Source organism: Dendropsophus ebraccatus, chromosome 5, assembly GCF_027789765.1.
Source record: "Dendropsophus ebraccatus isolate aDenEbr1 chromosome 5, aDenEbr1.pat, whole genome shotgun sequence".
Classification (NCBI taxonomy): Eukaryota; Metazoa; Chordata; class Amphibia; order Anura; family Hylidae; genus Dendropsophus; species Dendropsophus ebraccatus.
In genome coordinates, this window is record NC_091458.1 from 45,594,545 (window position 1) to 45,614,067 (window position 19,523).

The window sequence follows — 19,523 nt, forward strand, 5'->3', positions numbered from 1 at the left end:
AAATAGATATATGACCTATATTGGGAGAACACAACAGAATTAGAATTTGTCACAACAGCTCACTGTAATTCTTTTTTTTGTTAGTGCATTGTACTAAAAATTTTGCTTAGTTTCTTCTCTGCAGCCATTGTGCTTTTACTTATAATGCAGACTAAGTCTTCTGAGCTTATGTATGTTCACAAAGATAAGTGTATTCATGGAATTATTATTTTTTACCTTGTAGGGTCTTGTAACATATCGACTGCTTCTCTTAATTGGTCTATCATTCCTGAATTGATTTCTTTACTTTCTGATTTTATATTGCTGCAAAACAAAAGAAATTGACAACATGACACAAGAAAACCTCTTTTAGGTTAAATAACATACTCTTATTCTTTCCTAGGCCAGCAGTTATTTTGTGTGTGTTTATTTTCATTAGACATCAGGATTTGTAAGCTATACTTTTACAAATTTATATCTTGCTAGCCATAAGGCAATGCATTTATTATACACAAATTTATTAGAAGACATAAAAATGTTCCCTCCTTTTTGTATTATTCTGATAATTATGGCTAAAGTTAAATTTTTGCTAAAAATTTGGAGTGGAAATTATCAAGGTGAGGAACTGGCGCAGACCGGGCAAAAAGGTGCTTATATCCATGCAATTTTTTTCCACTATTTGCCAAGTCAGCGCCATTTACTCCAAGGGGCAGGAAAGGGGGTGCTGCTATGCACCAAGGGGGCGTAGCTTCAGCACATGCTGCATTTATTATAAATTATGCCTGGGCATTGCTATTTCAGTGAGGGCACACAGGCAGCTCAGATGTAGAGACATGGGGATCACTTATGACTGGCGTGTGAGATGCTGGTCTTAATAAATTAGCCCCCCCACCCCTTTACAGATAAAGGGAATAATTTTTCAAGAGGCTATTTACACTTCAGTCGCCCTAGCACTTGTTTTAGAATCACTTTGCATTTTTACAATGATGAGGGTGAATAGCTTTGGCCTTATTTAGATCTCAAGTACTTCATGACACCAATAAAGGATATGCTGTACTGCTATAGTCTAGCTCAATGACATACTTGCTGGCCAGGCAATAAACACTAAGAGGGGATTTATTAGGAAACAAGTGGATCAATAACAGCCATGAGGCCAGAGCTACTTTTCATGGTTTCATGTGACTGCACGTATCAATTTGTAATGTACTCACTTGTGGTGTATTGGCCATGTTGTGTCCTCCTGTATTTGTAAAGGTTCATCAAAGTCAGCCGTTTCATCCTAAGATCAAAAAATAAAAGTAAATTGAGCTGTACTTAGTTGTTACATTAAAGATGCTGTATAATGTAAAATAGGAACTGAAGTAGGGTTACTGTTATATTCAAAAGCTAAAGACAATAAAGTTCCCCATAGACATTAGAGAAAAATTGGCTAGCCAACCCTGTAATATGTATAGTGGCCTCCTGAATCCCCCGACACTGAAGACGTCAAAGGATAGAAGAACTGGGGATGTTGGATTTTACCCCCTGGGAGATAAGCCACCACCAGAGATGTCTGGCCACAGCTAACCTCAACTCTCCCTATTCAGACTACGTGTGTTCTTGGCCAAGCCCAATGTCCACGTGTAATGAAAGAACAGGAGAGATTGCTGTCAGCACCTAAACAGACCCTATAGCATTTACAGCTGGAAGAGTCCAGTCTATACAATCCTCTGTGAGCTGATGAGTCCAAACCACAGGCCGATGCATCTGACAAACTGTAGAAGGCCTCAAAGAACAGAAAGGAAACTGATTGTTGCATACTTATTTGCTGGCTGTGGTTTGCCTAGAATGAATATAACCTTTTTCCTTTAAAAAGAGAACCTTGGGAATTTATGATCATGAAAGCAGAAGTGAGCAATGTTATTCCCACACACACACAATGCAGGGCCTTTTCCTTGCAACACATAATATTTGTTTCCTGCTACTCATATTGAACATTACAGTCTAATATCAGTCCCGGCCACTAGCAGGTGTGGCAATGTAACATCATACAATGCATACAAAGAGGAATCAAATTAACCCATCACTGGTTTTAGAGTATGGAAGGAAATTGGAGTATCTGGAAGAAAGCACTGCATATGTGATGAGAGAAACTCCATGTAGATGCTGTCCTGGCGAGATTTAGGTCCCGATTTTCCCTACTGCAGTACAATGAGACACTGGTAACCATTGTGCTATAGGGTGCATTCTCTTTGATAATATGGCTCAATACAGGACCTGATCCCCATGTCTGATCCGAAAGAAAGAAAGAAAGAAAGAAAGAAAGAAAGAAAGAAAGAAAGAAAGAAAGAAAGAAAGAAAGAAAGAAAGAAAGCTTTGTATGTGTGAATGTAATGATGATATATGTAAGTGATTACACTATAAGACCAAAGGGCTACATTTATTGGGGAAAACTTTATGACTGAAAGTAGGCTGTATGTAATGGCTTCCCAGATCGCCACACCAGTAGTTGGGGCAGTGTGTTGCTCCACAGCAATGGTGGGATTGAAACACTTATCACAAGACTTCCATACTTGAATCTCACCAATATCAGATCCCAAACAACAAACACATAATTTCCTTCTGCTAAGTGTTTGGAAATGGTCCAGGCAGAGTTGGTGGATCAGACGTTCTTCTACTCTTGATCTATCTGGACCGTCTTGAGCCTGTACACTGTGTATGTGCTCTGGGTAACAACTGGGTCATCAAAGGCTACTGAGTAAAATGACTTTAAGGGTGGGTTCGCTTTGAGGAATCCGCGCAGAGAGCAGAGAAGTTCCCGCTGATTGCGATGCTCGTCCCCGCCCGTTCTCATTTCTGCCCGTCCCATAGACTCCATTCTATGGTCAGGGGATTTTTTCCGTCCGCCGAAAGAATTCTGTCAATTCTTTTGGTAGATGGCAGAATCCGCCTGTGCGTAGAATGGAGTCTATGACACAGGCAGAGATGCGCGCGGCCGCGAACGGGGACAAGTGAATCTGTGGGAACTAGTCTTCGCGGATTCCTTAATGTGAGCCCACCCTTGCTTTGTAAACAATCCGACATTTCTATCTGGATGCATTTACTGCATTTATTTTTTGTTGATGAGTGCATTTCCAGTATAAAGCCATATTAAAGGCAAACTAAAAGCTGGTTAGAAGACTTCTGAGGAGGCAGCGGGTGGGCAAGGTGGATCAGTGCACTGAATCCTGTACTCCCCCACCACCACCACCTTCCCCGAACCAGACTACCTACTTTACATACTAATAAACTGCAGGATTTAACAAAAATGGTGCTGAAGATGAAGATAGGAAAATTATCTTCATTCTCAGAGCCCTCGGTCTTGTAGGAACATAACAGCAGGGTCAAGTCTTCCCTTTAGGTCCCCCTTATGTTTTCCTGGTGCATAAAACTTGCAGAAATATTTATATATACATAATATAGCATATCCATACTTAACAGCATTCATTAGCCTTTGTTCTACATAATATATCTAGAAATATTCAAATACGTCTTCTGCTTCTCCTCAGCTTGTTTTCTCTGTGTCCTGTTATACATGGATTTATATGCTATTTTCATAAAAAAAAAAAAAAAACAGGCAGCGATCAATGCAGAAATACAGCTTTTCTGGGAACCACTGAAACACAAAGCATTAAATCCCCTTCTTCGTTAAAGCATTTTCCCTAAGCTTCCCACAGACAATATTAAATCATGTTATTGACGTAAATGAATAATTAACATTGCATACACCCATAGTATATCGCTTCTCCAACTTAAAGTCATTAGAATTCAATGGTAGATTTCCCGCAATGTAAGTTACCTGGCTGTAGCTTATAAATTCAGGGAGTTTGGCATCTCCATCTATTTTATACTGGCACTTCGATTTTTCTGACTCGACGGGAGCACTCAAGACATAATTCTGATGACCATCCACTAATGAAAATCAGAGAAAAAATTTTAGAAATAGGAAGAATATGTATACTAGTTATATATATGTTATTTACTCATTATGTGGCATAATCTTTGCAAATGTCTGTTGCCAAAGAAAAATAGATAAGACCACTCAAGAAAATAGTTAGATATATAATAAACTTAGAACTCCTTTAAATATTTGTGTTCTTTACATACTATATGATCCATCTTCAAGTCCTCGTGTGCAGCAGAGTGCTGTGGAGAAAAGCCAAGACTACTGTTCTAGTGCCTGGCGTGAGTCTCAAGACCCAAGTTCAAAGACATACTGCAAAGTGTGATGTTACATGAATACAGAGGCTCTCAGCATATCTAAAGCTGGTAGAAAGCAAGGGATTGTCAAAGGTTAGTTAGATATACATGTGACAGTGTTTTGTATTCATTGCTACATGTATTCGTGTTATACCTTGGCTATTTGGTCAGGTCTGTGTGTCTGTGTGTTCAGACACAGTAAGGAGAAAGACAAGGAGAGAAGCGCTGAGCCAACAGTTTTTCCCTACTTATTCTAATGATTGGTGGAGATCTGAACATCGATATCCCAACTGATCAAATCCTTTGGTACGTACATACATTTATAGTTTTCTAAATGATAGTAACACTATAAAGTGTACCCGTCATCATAACAAACTTTTGACATGTCATAGAAACATGCCAAAACTTTTGATCTGTCCAGGTCTGACTGTTCAAACCTGTACCGATTGTGAGAACAAGCAGGAGAGGACCGTGCTGCAGCCCATCCTTTCCCTGCTCTGTGTGAGAAAAAAAGACTTGGGCTCCATAGACTTACATTAGGAGACTGACTCATCATGTGACATAGTGCCGGGAAAGGACCGCACAGTCTTCTCTCAGCTTGTTCTCACAATTGGTATGGGTCTGATCACATTTTTTTTAGAATGACAGGTACACTTTAAGCAGTTAACAGGGAATATCGGTAAGTATTATCAATGCACAATTTAAAAAAATCTCTACTCCCCTTGCTTGCTCTTCCACCACATCTGTTCTGTAAGCAGAACTTTCTGGTGATATTATTGGCACAAGAAATGCTTAGTCACTGACTAGATGAAGTGGTATACCACTGTGGCCAGTGAATGACTAAGCGGCCACTTCCCTGTGCCAACACTGACAACAGGATGTATGCAGGAGGACCAATGATGGCAGGGGAGCAAGGAATATGAGTATAAAAGTTGAGGATGTTTACTAGTGTAAGCATAGTTGTACATTAGGCGCACTCCTCATAAAACCCATTTAAAGAGTATGTATTGCCCAAATTTTCTTTATTGATTAAAATCAGATACATTTTTTTATTCTTGTCGGTTTCTTCTTTCTGTGTATAATTTTTTTAATTTCACTTTTTGTACATTGTTATGGGGGCAGCCATCTTGCCTGAGCTGTTCTTAACAGCATTTAGTCTATCCCCTAGAGATGAATATAAAACACTACTACTTCTCATTTGCAAATTTTGTGACCTCTGAAGAGGGCATTCCACATGGAGAAGTTATTGTCTTATCTACTGGTGTCACATGTTGCTGCAATGCTGTACAGATCACTTTACAGCAGCCTCCTCTTATCACCACAGACACAACAGGAAGCCTAGCACTGTTGAACAGCAACAGGGGATTAGGGTAGGTGAGTATCCTATGATTCTTATGTTTTAAAGTACTCCAATGCCACACAATTTCAATGTCAGATGATTACACAGCTCTGTGATGAGGGAGAGTTCCCATACACTGTAACTAACCATGCACCTATGTGAGCATTACATAACAAGGAATGTTATCCCATGTGCTGCCCTTATAGTATGAACAGAATCTTTTTTCAACTTGATAGATGTGGGCTGTGTAACTAGTGTCCAAATTGGCAATATGAGTGGTGAAAGGCAATACCATCATCTAAATATATTTAAAGTATTTTCCTGCATACAAGACTAATTTTTAACCCAGAAAAATCGACTCAAAAGTTAGGGGTCATCTTATACACCAGGGGGGACATTTATGAAGTCCAGCGTTTTTTACGCCGGGCTTACAAATGTCCCCGCTGCTCCGGAGCTCAAGGGATTTATGTAGAGGTGCATTGCGAATAAAGTATTTGCAAAAAGACCTTTTGCAAATATTTTTCTGTCGATTGGGCCGATCTGCGCCTAAAAAAGGCATTTGCGCCGTTTAATACACGTTGACCCAGGTGTCGTCTTATAGGATGGGTGCTGAAAAGCTTCGGAACTGGACTGGAGAATCTGCAGTCGCCACATACAGTGGAGCTAAAAAAAAATGTCTGCATCTCAACCACATGTGGCGACCTTTTGAAGGGCAGAGCAAACTGCAGTCATCCGGGGTATGGAAAAAAAAATACGGTAGAGTGTCACTGTGATCAGAAAAGCACACTTCTATGACCCGTCTGGCCCCCCCTTGTATCCTATCGGTATTCCTGTACCTCCTTCTCTGCCTCTCAGATCTCGCTGCTGCCTGATGTTTTTTTATTAATTTTTATTTAGTGTGCGTTGGAAGAGGGGTAGTCTTATACAGCGAGTATGACCCAAACTCTATATTTTAACTGGAAAAGTTGGTAGTCGTCCTATATGCCGGATTTGCCTTTTACCTTTTACTGAATTATTGAACTGTTGATCTAAATCTTCTTTGGCAAAATTTTCTTCTTCCAAAATATCAGACATTGGCACACTGGGACTGGCAGAGTCTTCATCGCAGGGCTGTGACAAAGACAGAAGTTTGTTAGGGATTGATCACTGAACTTTAGACAAATCACTACTGAGAAGCGTGAGGCAATGTCCTAGCAAAGCACAATAAATCCACATACAGTGGTCCCTCAACTTACAATGGCCTCAGGTTACAATATTTTCAACATACAATGGAACAATTAATAATGTAACTTGAGGGATCACTGTATTTGTACTGAAATGGCAGAAATTCACAGGAAAGTCTTGCAGGAAAAAGGCAACTGGTAAGTGAACAGGACTATAACGTGTATTATTGGTGCTGACATGTATTTATACAAAATGTTAACCATGCTTGGAGCATGATTCAGCTTCTGCAGAATTAACAGTGAATCTTCTCGATAATGTATCATGCACTGTTCCCTGGTAATGCACTATTACTTTATTCCATTAAGAAGTATTGACGGGATGTGATACAAGGAACCTGACTAATGCATGTTGAAAATGACTATGCTAAGAAGTATGGCCCAGAATGGGACCGCCCTCCCTCCTCCCCGAAACCATGGCTGCATAGAATGACATGGAGTCACTGAGACACTACATAAGGAAGCTATAAGCACTATGTGTGCTGCTGTAAACTATATATATACCTACTGTACCATAAGCACACGGAACTACAACTGATTTCCAGACTTTTCTGGACACAATTTTACGGCTCTCTACACATCAGAGGTTTTACAGAAACGTAATAAGCTTATGTGCATGAGCCCATAGGATACATTTTGTTCTGCACCACAGAGTGCCAAAAACTACAGATGTCTGTCTGACCTGTGTTGCATTAATGCAGCACCCTTTTGCTGCAAACTTCTTTCCCTTTGTTAGTAAAGCACAAAAGTGCTAAAAAATATGTGCATGATAAATGTGAAAATTGTTTCAGAGATCTGATCTATTGGCTAGTGTAAATCTATCCTGATGTGTGTAGAGAACCTAATGATATACTTAAAAGAAAACTAACAGCAGGTTAGAAGACTAACCAGCTGTTATGTTCCCATAGGACTGGTAATTTTCTTACCTTCATCCTCAGCACTGTTTTGGTAAATCTTCACCAAATTAGGCAATTTGGTGCCCTGGTGAAGGGACTGCCACTCACCCTCAGTGCATCACCGCCCTTCTTATAAATATACAAGTGATGCTCTGCAGTGACTGTACATCATCATTGCAGAGCACTGGAGTGGATAGATATTCACAAGGATGCACTATGGGTAGTAGTCTGGTCTCCAGTGCACTAAAATGCCTAATTTGCATTTTACATATTAAATAAAGTGAAGAGCAGAGGATAAAGGTAAGAAAATTACTTTCATTCTCAGTGTCCCCGGCTTTATGGGAACATAACAGCGGGTTAGAGTCCCCCAACCTGCTGTTTGTTTCCCTTTAAACATCTGGCTGTGCTGCTTTTAGCCACCAAAAACAGCCCAGAAACTGTGGGCTGGAGTCGATCTGTGCACTGAGGGTGGTAGTTCTGTGCACCAAACGCTCTCATTAGTATATGCATTAAATAGAAAGTACACAAAAACGGTGCTGAGGACAAAGGTTAGAGACTTAAAGGAGTATTGTATTGCCCCCCAAAAGTCATACAAATCACCAATATACACTTATTACGGGAAATGCTTATAAAGTGCTTTTTTCCCTGCACTTACTACTGCATCAAGGTTTTACTTCCTGGATAACATGGTGATGTCACGACCCAACTCCCTGAGCTGTGCAGGCTGTGGCTGCTGGAGAGGATGATGGCAGGGGGACACTGAGGGACACAGGGCACTGGAGGGACACTGAGCATCCCCCTGCCATCATCCTCTCCAGCAGCGACAGCCCGCACAGCTCTGGGAGTCGGGTCGTGACATCACCATTTTATCCAGGAAGTGAAGTCTTTATGCAGTATTAAGTGCAGGGGAAAAAAAGCACTTTATAAGCATTTCCCATAATATGTGTACTATATTGGGGACTTGTATAACTTTTGGGGGGCAATACTTTAATAAAAATTTTCGCTGGACTTCTCCTTTAACTTCATCCTCGGCACCCTGTGCACTATAAGGACATATCAGCAGGTTAGATGCTTCTAACCTGCTGATTAGAGATGAACGAACATCTAGGTTGTCTAGGCCATAGGCTGTTTCTATGTTCTCCAGGCCTCCCTAGGGCTGCATCCAGTTCTCCAGCCAACATTAATCAAATGCCGCACACTCATGTCCAGATAAACTTGAGCATGTTCAAGGTTTGCTCATCTCTACTGCTGATACGTTTTTCTACAAATTGCTAAGTTGTAATATATTACCAGCAAATAAAGCACCAAAATAAAGCAAATCTGTACACCAAAGCACCAAAATAATGATTCTTAACCACTGATGCAGTAAAGTAGGAGCGGCGGGCCTTTTATCTGACACTGTGGCTTGGCAGTACTCTCTTTCATCCAGATGTTTCCTAGCAGGGTAACAAGCTTGGCTTTTTTTATTTCAGCTTAGCAATAGAGGTTATTCTATAGGTGAAACCTACTCTACCCTAGTGGTTTCCTGCAGCTGCTGCTCTATTTATAACAGTCCAGGATGGGTAGATTTTATTTCACCGACAATGACCACAGACAGAAAGTGATTTTGATTAGAAAGCAGAGAAGTCATGGAAAACATTGGTGTGGGGAGCAAAACAAACAAAAATTACACAGCAAAAAATTTGATTTCTAGAGATACATTGTCTTAAAAGCTGTTCATTGTAATACATATATACTGTGGATCATTTCACTAAAGCATATTAACATTATAGAGAATATAATTTTAAGGCTTTATTCCATCACTAAGTACAATGCAATGTTTCGCCCACACAGTAATGGGGGAATATATACTTCAGTAGGCAAAACTTAAATTAAATTTGGCTGTATACCCATGTAGTTCTTGGACAAAAGAGGCTACATGGCAATTCCTGATCATGCAACCAGGAATCGCTGTGTAGCCCTAGGCATAATAAATCCGATAGCAAAACACAGAAAGGTGATTATTTCAGCCAACTATGTCATATCAAATAATCATCTTTTAACAGAACAGAAGGTGAATGATGATATACGGTATATAGTGGTACCTCTGTTCTCAAACTTCCAGAACCGAGCTGTAAGTTCTCATAGGGGACAAGGTAAATCTCATTAATTGTATTACACGCTCCATGGGTCAAGTGCAGAGCACCCAGCCCACACAGAGGAAAAACTAGCAGTAAGTGCTTTGTGTTCCGAGAGGGGCAACATTGGGCGGCTGTTTAAACTTGCTGTGCTGCTCCTGCTTTTTTCAGCTGCGGGGGACACTCTGTAAAGAAGCAGGGATTCCCCTCATTATCATGGGAATCACAGCTTCTTTACAGGATGTTTTCCGCAGCTGAGAGAAGTAGGGAAGTGCTGCCTTTCTCTGGGGAACACCTTGTAAAGAATGGGGATTCTCATCATATTGACGGGAATCCCCTGAGCTGCCGGCCCCCGACACTGCTCACCACTTACTCCGCCCGCGGGGATACCCCCCGCCAGAGCAGCTCCCGGCACCTATCTTAAGCCCTCCTGTGCTGCTTTGCCAGCAGCCCCACTCAACTACTCCTCAGCCCCCGGCTTCAACTGCTCACCGCTCCCTCTGTGGGCAGTAGATGAGCAGTGCGGGGGCCAGCAGTGCAGGGGATTCCGTCAATATAATGGCAATCCCCCTTCTTTACAAGGTGTTCCCTAGAGAGGCAGCAGCGGGAAGCTGTTTAAACTTGCCGTGCAGCTCCTGCTTCTCTCAGCTGCGGGGAATATCCTGTAAAGAAGCGGGGACTACCACCCCCACAGCTGAGGGAAGCCAGAGTGGCGCGGCAAGTTTAAACAGCCGCCCACTGCTGCCTCTTTATTGAAACACAGAGTGGGGATTCCAGTCATTATGAGGGGAGTCCCCCTTCCTGTTCCTGAACACCTCAATAACTGTCAGCTGAACAATAGTTATCTCTCCTGATTTCTCCTGGGTTCAGGGGGAAATTTTGCTCAAATACAGAATTTTTCAAACACCAAGGTGTGTGGGAACTGGGGTATTACTCTCTCTCTCATATATATATATATATATATATATATATATATATATATATATATATATGTAATGTCAGCAAACAGTGCTAGAATAAATGGCAAGTTACCTCAATGGTTGATAAACGCTTTTCTCCACTGTCACTGCCAACCCCTGAATCAGAGTCCTTCTTTAATGGAAAAATGTCTTCAATACTGGATACAGCAAAAAAATATATATATATCAGTTATTTAAAAAGAACATATCACAGATGCAATAGAAGAGTTATAGAATGAACATACAATATGGATGATAATGCAAACTAAAATAAGGGGAACTATCAGCAGATTACACAGATCTAATCTGCTGATAGCCCCTTATTGCGCAGGAGACGTCGAGGAGGAAGGTATGTCTCTTACCTTCATCCACAGCGCTGTTTCCGTGCACTTAAGTCATTTACTCCGCAGTGCGGTAAGATCGTTTTGAGTACTCGGCCACCGTTAGGAGCAATACCCCATCCCCATATTGCCAATCCACCCCTCGGATAGCTGCTTTTAATCCATTCGGCATGTGATACAGTTATTGTCCTAACAAACAACTTTTAAACTGGCAGCCCCCTGCCCAACGGCCGGGGCTTAGATTGTGTATGCATTCTGCTGGCACACCCTCTCTGTCCCTCCTCCCCGCCCTCCTCATCATTAGGAATGTTCCAGGCAGATTGTCTCCTATTCCTCAGCTGTGTGAATACTGAACATGGGCAATGTTCAGACAGGAGAAAATGTTCCAGTGGCATTCCTAATAATGAGGAGGATGGGGAGGAGGGACGGAGGGGTGGTGCAAGGTTAGGGCACAGATACTCTAAGCCCTGGCCATTGGGCACAGGGCTGCAAGTTTAAAAGTTGTTTTTTAGGACAATAACTGCATCACCTGTTGAACAGACCCCAGGACAGATCTTGGATTAAAAGCAGCTATCTGAAGGTACAAGTGGTTTGGAGGGGTCAGATTGTTGGTACAGAGTTGCTTTAACCTCTTAAGGACATATGACGTACCGGTACGTCATATGTCCTCATTAGCACTTCAAAGCGGGGCCGCACCGCGCCCGGGTGCCGCATGTAGCCCGGGACCGCCGCTATTAGCGGGCACGGACTGATCGCCGTGCCCGCTAATTAGCTAATCGGAGGCAGCTGTCAAAGTTGACAGCTGCCTCCGATTACCGGAGGCAACCTTTCCCTGGTGTCTAGTGGGGGAGATCGCTCCTCCGGGACGTTGTCCCGGAGGAGCGATCTCCGTTACTGATGCCGGCCGGGGACTCATCCAAGATGGCGCCGTCCCGGCTCGGCACTCGTTTACTTCCGGCTGCAGCAGCCGGAAGTAAACGAGTGCCTATCTCATTGATCTCTGCAGCATATCTATGCTGCAGAGATCTCAATGAGAGATCAAAGTATATATACTAGAAGTCCCCCAGGGGGGCTTCTAGTAGAAGTGTAAAAAAAAAAAAGTGTTGTTTATAGTAAAAAGCCCCCTCCCCCAATAAAAGTCTGAATCACCCCCCTTTTCCCAGGTTTTAAATAAAAGTAAACAAATAAATAAATAAACAAACATGTTTGGTATCGTCGCGTGCGTAATCGCCCGAACTATTAATTAATCACATTACTGATCTCGCACGGTAAACAGCGTCAGTGCAAAAAAATCTCAAAGTGCAAAATTGCGCATTTTTGGTCGCATCAAATCCAGAAAAAATGTAATAAAAAGCGATCAAAAAGTCGTATATGCGCAATCAAGGTACCGATAGAAAGAACACATCATGGCGCAAAAAATGACACCTCACACAGCCCCATAGACCAAAGGATAAAAGCGTTATAAGCCTGGGAATAGAGCGATTTTAAGGAACGTATATTTGTTAACAATGGTTTGAATTTTTTATAGGCCATCAGATACAATATAAGTTATACATGTTATACATCGTTTTAATCGTAACAACTTGAGGAACATGCATAACAAGTCAGTTTTACCCCAGGGCGTAATGGCGTAAAAACACAGTTCCCCCAAATAAAAGAAATCCGTTTTTTTTTTCAATTTCACCACACTTTGAATTTTTTTCTGGTTTCGTAGTGTACCAAATGCAAAAATTCAGCCTGTCATTGCAAAGTACAATTAGTGACGCAAAAAATAAGGGCTCATATGGGTTTCTAGGCGGAAAAATGCAAGTGCTATGGCCTTTTAAACACAAGGAGGAAAAACCGAAAACGCAAAAACGAAAATGGGCCCCGTCCTTAAGGGGTCAAATAGGTGTCCATGGTGGGACTCCACTCTTTTGACTCCTGCACATGTTTCTGCTGTGTACATGAGGCTTTCTAAATAACCAATCGCTTACATTACTTTATATTAGATTCTTTATTTCACACTTTTTTCCTTTTGATTCCCTCCTTATAAAGCACCATCCTAAACATATCTGTATTCTATAGCTGAAGCTATTAATCAATAAGGCTCTGTCTCCATTCAAATACCATGGACACAAATCTCATACTAATAAAATAATGGTAGATGGAAAGTCATACCTCTGTCACCCCAACTGCTATCACGGACAAGTCAATGGGAACTGTGGACAATTCTATGAAGAGTGGCTGCAAATCCAATGCCAATTTTCTGTCCAGGTGTCCATGTATAATAGTGGGGTTCCCTGAGGTTGGAGCTCAAGTTTTTAAAGTGAGAAAATTCTTTACCTTTCTTCAGCATGTTGCTGCAAAATAGGCCTCTCAATGGCATGGAGATAAAACGCGTCTCCCGTCTTTTCCATTTGACAAGCTTGTATACTTAAATATTTGAATATATGTATTTTTCCTTTGATACAAATCTAGAAAAATGATAAACAGTGTTTTCGGTAAGACTTAAGTATCACAGGTAAGATGCCTCAATAATGGCAAAAGAAAATATATTTGCACTGTATTAGCTATTAGAAATGATAACAACCAAGAGTTCTTTAATAGTTCATCTTTGTAGGGTTAGCAGAAAAAAGTTTTAATTGGTTGGAGTCTTGGTGCTGAGACCCCCCACCAATGACTTAATATAGCTGGGAGATGTGCGTAACTGTGCTCTTCACTCCTCAATTCTTCCTGACTTGCAATGGAGTCATCTACGTCAACAAGGTAGATAGAGCGGTGTACCGGGGAATGAGGCACACAAAACTGCACGCTTCTCTCAGCGACATCTAGAAACCGATTCAGGGGGACTCAGCAACAAGAACCTGGCCGATCAAGACTTTTAACATGTCTGTGTGATATGTCACGGTAACTCTTTAAGATATGAAACGAAAGGCAGAAACTAAAATAATGCAGATCCTCCTTTTCAAAGTTGCAATGTCCCTATACCAGTACGCAGAGTAATGACAATGTAGTGTTTACAATGGAGATATTTTGAAATTCACATTTTCTTCTAAGGCTATGTTCCTACAACGTTAAAATGGCGTCCATCTTTTGTAAAGATCATCATTTTAGTGCTACAAGTCAGGCATCTATCAGTTATCACGGCCATAGTTAAAGGGGAACTATCAGCAGGTTAGAGAAATCTACCGAGCTAATAGCGCCCTATAGCGCCGGGGACAGAAGTGAAGGTATGTATCTTACCTTCCTCCTCGGCGCCGGTAATTTAAAGATTTGCTACTTTTTCTGTGTTTTGGACCCAACTGCTTTTAGCTAACACTACTGACTACAATAAGTGTGAACACAGCCTTTGGCTATACTCACGCAGCTTTTTTTTAGCTTTATTTTGGCCCACACTGGATTTAGGGTTCACACAGGGTTTTTATCTCATTTTCCCTACATTCCATTACATTACAGTTGATTTTAACATACACAAAAACATAGTCATCCACAATATTGTATATGTCAAAAAACGGACACATTGCAGTTCATTGTTTTTTTATGTAGTTTATTAGGAAATTAATTCCATTGTACGGCCTATAGCACCATCCATTTCCACCATCTGTTACTTTTCCTTTTCCTGTGTACAAACCATACACATAAAAACCATTAAATGGAAACAAAAAGTCATTGTGAACCCTAACCGTACATAGATCTGTTTGATGTGATCCAGCCAAAAATTGATACTGCTGGAAAATTTACAATGTAAAAGCCCTATCCTTACTCACATGTATCTTACTTATAGGAGTTTCAAACAGTCCACAGAAAATAAAGAAATAAGAGATTATAAAATCTGAGATGACAAAAAAAAACACAGCATCCAAGTCTTTTTATTTGTATTACTTATTTTACAAACATAAAAAGCCTTTTCTGCATCTGGCACAATCCGCTGCTTACCATCCCACCCACTTAAGACTGAGCTTTTTTCCTGATCTTTCTGTTCACCAGGGGGATTGGATTTTGGTTCTTTGCTTTGATCTAAGGGCTTTGTTTTCCTAATCTCATTTGTTCTGATACAAGAATACATTTCTTTTGTGGAAAAACAGCTTTCTAGTTCTCTCTCCAATTCACCTTCAGAGGACGTCACTAAATTAAAAAGACTGGGAACAAAACCGCTTAGTACTGGAAATAAAAACCCCTACTAAAAGATTTACACTTCAACCAACGGTTAATAAAGAGAACCTGGCACAGTGAAATTGCAGTCCAATCTGCAGGCAGCGTGTTATAGAGCAGGAGGAGCTGTGCAGACTGATATGTAGTTTTGTGGGAAAAGTTCCAGGATAACTTTTCGCTTATCCATGAAAATCTTTGGGTTAAAAAGTCAAGTGGGCGGTCCTACTCAGATCCTATTTACAGATATCAATATCATCAATTTTCAGAAGCCCCATAGAAAATGAAACGAAGCTTGGCGTATGCCTTACTTCACACACCAATCTCCGCAGATAATTTCATAGCATAAAGGGGCACTCCAGCCTGGACCCCTTGTTCAGCAATGCCCGCGGGGGGGGGGGGGGGGGGAGGGGGGGCCATGGGGAAGGTGTGAAAACAATAACATCTACTTGCTTCCCCAGCTCCAGCACTGCTGCCTGCATTCCGCCGCTCCGGCCTGCACGTTACATCACAAGGTCAAGACCAAGACCAAGATGCCGCCAGAAACCCTGGGACTGGAGCAGTGGAATGTAGGCAGCAGCACTGGAGCCAGGGATGTAAGTGGATGTCATATTTTTCACCCACCCCTCTCCGTGCATTAGCAAAAAGTACCCCTTTAAGGCTAGGTTCACACTATGTATCTGTGCGGCTGTATTGCGGGCGGTAAATCATCGGCCGGATTTTCCCGATTCATGCGTACGCTGGAAAGTATACGATATACGGCTGCACAGTGCACACTATGTATGAATCTACGGCCCTATCGTAAACGGACCCGTAAAAAATGAACAAGACCATTGTTTGCGGCTGGAAATGCGGCCGTGGATTGACAGGCGGTCCATACGGAGTACTTCAAAAATAGCCGGCAATAATGCCGAATGCCGATGCCTCTAATAGTTAATATATTAAATTAATAAAACACATTTTCTTTGTAATAAAGTCCCTTTCGTTGTTCAATAATTTAATTCTAACGAATCGATCATTGTGCAATTAAATATACTGTTAAAATAAATATATATACAAATAAATGTATATTTATATATATACACTCACCGGCCACTTTATTAGGTACACCTGTCCAACTGCACGTTACCACTCCATTTCTAATCAGCCAATCACATGGCGGCATCTCAGTGCATTTAGGCATGTAGACACGGTCAAGACAATCTCCTGCAGTTCAAACCGAGCATCAGTATGGGGAAGAAAGGTGATTTGAGTGCCTTTGAACGTGGCATGGTTGTTGGTGCCAGAAGGGCTGGTCTGAGTATTTCAGAAACTGCTGATCTACTGGGATTTTCACGCACAACCATCTCTAGGGTTTACAGAGAATGGTCCAAAAAAGAAAAAACATCCAGTGAGCGGCAGTTCTGTGGGCGGAAATGCCTTGTTGATGCCAGAGGTCAGAGGAGAATGGGCAGACTGGTTCGAGCTGATAGAAAGGCAACAGTGACTCAAATAGCCAACCGTTACAAGCAAGATAGGCAGAAGAGCATCTCTGAACGCACAGTACGTCGAACTTTGAGGCAGATGGGCTACAGCAGCAGAAGACCACCCGTTACTAGCATGGTGTACCTAATAAAGTGGCCGGTGAGTGCATATTTATTTTTTAACAGTATATTTAATTGCACAATGATGGATTCGTTTAAATTAAATTATTGAACAACGAAACTGATTTTATTTCAACGAAAATGTGTTTTATTAATTAAATATTAATTAGTACAGGAAGCTCCATTAAGCTGTTAATTGATATTGCCGGCAATAGAGCATTCTGTACTAATCATCACTTTACTTTAATGAAAACATCAAATGTTTCTTCTAATTATGTTATGAGTTTGGTTTTTAACCCGGCTGGTTATAAAAATAGGGGGGACCCTATGCGTTTTTTTTAAATTATTTATTTATTTAAAAAAAAAACCCGCATAGGGTCCCCCCTATTTTTATAACCAGCCGGGTTAAAAACCAAACGACAGCAGCCTGGTAACACCAGGGTGGGAAGAGCCATTGGTTTAGGCCCTCCCCAGCCTAAATCTTACCAGCCTGCTGCCGCCCGGTCCAGGAGCGCCAATATTGACGCTCCGGGACCACTGGCACCCGGCTCTTCCCAGTACCCCTGGTGGCATTGGGTACTGGGGTAATAATGGGGGGTTAGTGTTAGCGATTTTATACCGGCTAACACTAGGCCCCAACTTAGTAATGGATTCCGTCTATTAGACGGCTTCCACTACTAAGTCTATAAAGTAAAGAAATAAAGACAAGACACAAGTTTAAAATATTTTTTTATTCAAATAAAAACACCCCCACACCCCTCATTGACCATTTTATTAAAAAAATTCAAAGAACAACCGCTGGTCATAGTCACGTAGTCCATGGAATCCGACGTAATCCGCAGGATACCGATATCTGAAAAACAAAAAGGGAGAAACACACAAAAAACACACAAACAGGAGCACAACACCCATCATTGTGAGCGGTGTTGTGCTCCTTACAGTATGCAGCATCTTTACAGATCGCTGCTTACAGTCTGACCCCCAAGGGGTTAAGGGAGGATGTATTGCATCCCCCTTAACCCCCTGGGGGCCAGACTGATGTCAGACTGCACCCATCCCAGCAAGGAAGGGGTTAACTGACCCCCCCTTCCTTGCTGGGAGGGGTGCAGTGCCAGGGAGGGGGTGGGGAGAGCTCTATACTCACCATCCGATGTCCCGATGTTGTCTCTTCGCTGGTCCGCAGCACAATGAAGTCACTGTGCTGCGGATCGGCTCATTATATGTGCGCTCAGCCGAACAGCCAATCAGCTGAGCGCACATATAATTCTAAATGTTTCTTCTAATAATGCTATTGTCATAACATAATTAGAAGAAACATTTGATGTTTTCATTAAAGTAAAGTGATGATTAGTACAGAATGCTCTATTGCCGGGAATATGAATTAACGGCTTATAGAGCTTCCTGTACTAATTAATATTTAATGAATAAAACACATTTTCGTGGAAATAAATTCTGTTTCGTTGGTCAATAATTTAATTCTAACGAATCCATCATTGTGCAATTCAATATACTGTCAAAAAATAAATATATAGATAAATATACATTTATTTATATATCTATTTTTTTTAACAGTATATTTAATTGCAAAATGATGGATTCGTTAGAAATAAATTATTGACCAACGAAAGTGTCTTGATTACAAAGAAAATGTGTTTTAGTAATTTAATATATTAACTATTAGAGGCATCGGCATTCGGCATCATTGCCGGCTATTTTTGAAGTACTCCGTACGGACCGCCTGTCAATCCTCGGCCGCATGTTCAGCCGCAAACAATGGTCTTGTTCATTTTTTACAGGTACGTTTACGATAGGGCCGTAGATTCAGACATAGTGTGCACTGTGCAGCCGCATATCCTATACTTCCAAGCATACACACGAACCACCAAAAATACCGCCGCACAATTACAGCCGCAAATACAGCCGCACTCTTACAACGTGTGAACCGAGCCTATATGTGTATGTAATAGAGCAGCCAAAAGATTCACAAATATTAGTGATGGGTCAGAAAAAAATTAATGACCAATATACAGTAATCTAAAAATCAGACTATACCAGTAACACTCACCTGTGCAGGAGGAGACTGTAGTGGGTTATTTTCAAGTACTAATACTTGCAATTGCACCATTTTTCTAAAACAAAGTGGTAGTATCAGGATTTTATTGCAGGAAAAATCTAATTTTACCAAGGGAAGATCTACTAATTCTGCAAATAGAACGGATATTTAGTTAGTACTACAAGGCAGTAACAATAATACAAACAACACTGCTTAAAGATCAGCATTAAAGGTAAAGATTACAGATGAGCGAATCTCGAGGGTGCTCCGGTTTGTCCAAACTCCAGCATGCAGCATTTGATTACCGGTGGCTCTAGAATTTGTATGCGGCCCTAGAAAGCCTTGGAAAACATGGACACATCCATTGGCTTCTTAGGGCTGCATCCAACTTCTGCAGCCACTGGTAATCAAAAGCTGCACACTTGGGTTTGCTTACAGCCAAGCGTGCTCGAAATTTGCTTATCTCTAATAGAGCTAATTACCTGGATAACATGTTATGATGATTATACCTAATTCCTGAAATATAACTTTATTGTAGTCTGGGACCACTACTGATCAGCACAGCAAAGTGGCTATGGCTCCTTCACATGGGTTATTCAGGGTAAGGGGTGGAATGCAATAAAATTGGGATTATATTGGGGTTTTCCATCTTATCTTATTATCCCCTATCCATTCTCTATGGGGTTG

The 19,523-nt window shown here is 41.3% G+C and overlaps 1 protein-coding gene across 1 annotated transcript in view; it reads right to left on the reverse strand.

The window, feature by feature from the left end:
• The window catches only part of LRCH1 (leucine rich repeats and calponin homology domain containing 1), a 178,011-nt gene that overhangs the window by 44,233 nt on the left and 114,255 nt on the right, over positions 1–19,523 (reverse strand). The window contains exons 6-12 of the mRNA XM_069972913.1: positions 18,849–18,985; positions 13,395–13,525; positions 10,802–10,886; positions 6,538–6,646; positions 3,797–3,909; positions 1,191–1,258; positions 217–303 (exon numbers count right to left, since the gene is read on the reverse strand). Coding sequence (XP_069829014.1) covers positions 217–303; positions 1,191–1,258; positions 3,797–3,909; positions 6,538–6,646; positions 10,802–10,886; positions 13,395–13,525; positions 18,849–18,985 — 730 coding nt within the window. The remainder of the gene's footprint in view (positions 1–216; positions 304–1,190; positions 1,259–3,796; positions 3,910–6,537; positions 6,647–10,801; positions 10,887–13,394; positions 13,526–18,848; positions 18,986–19,523) is intronic.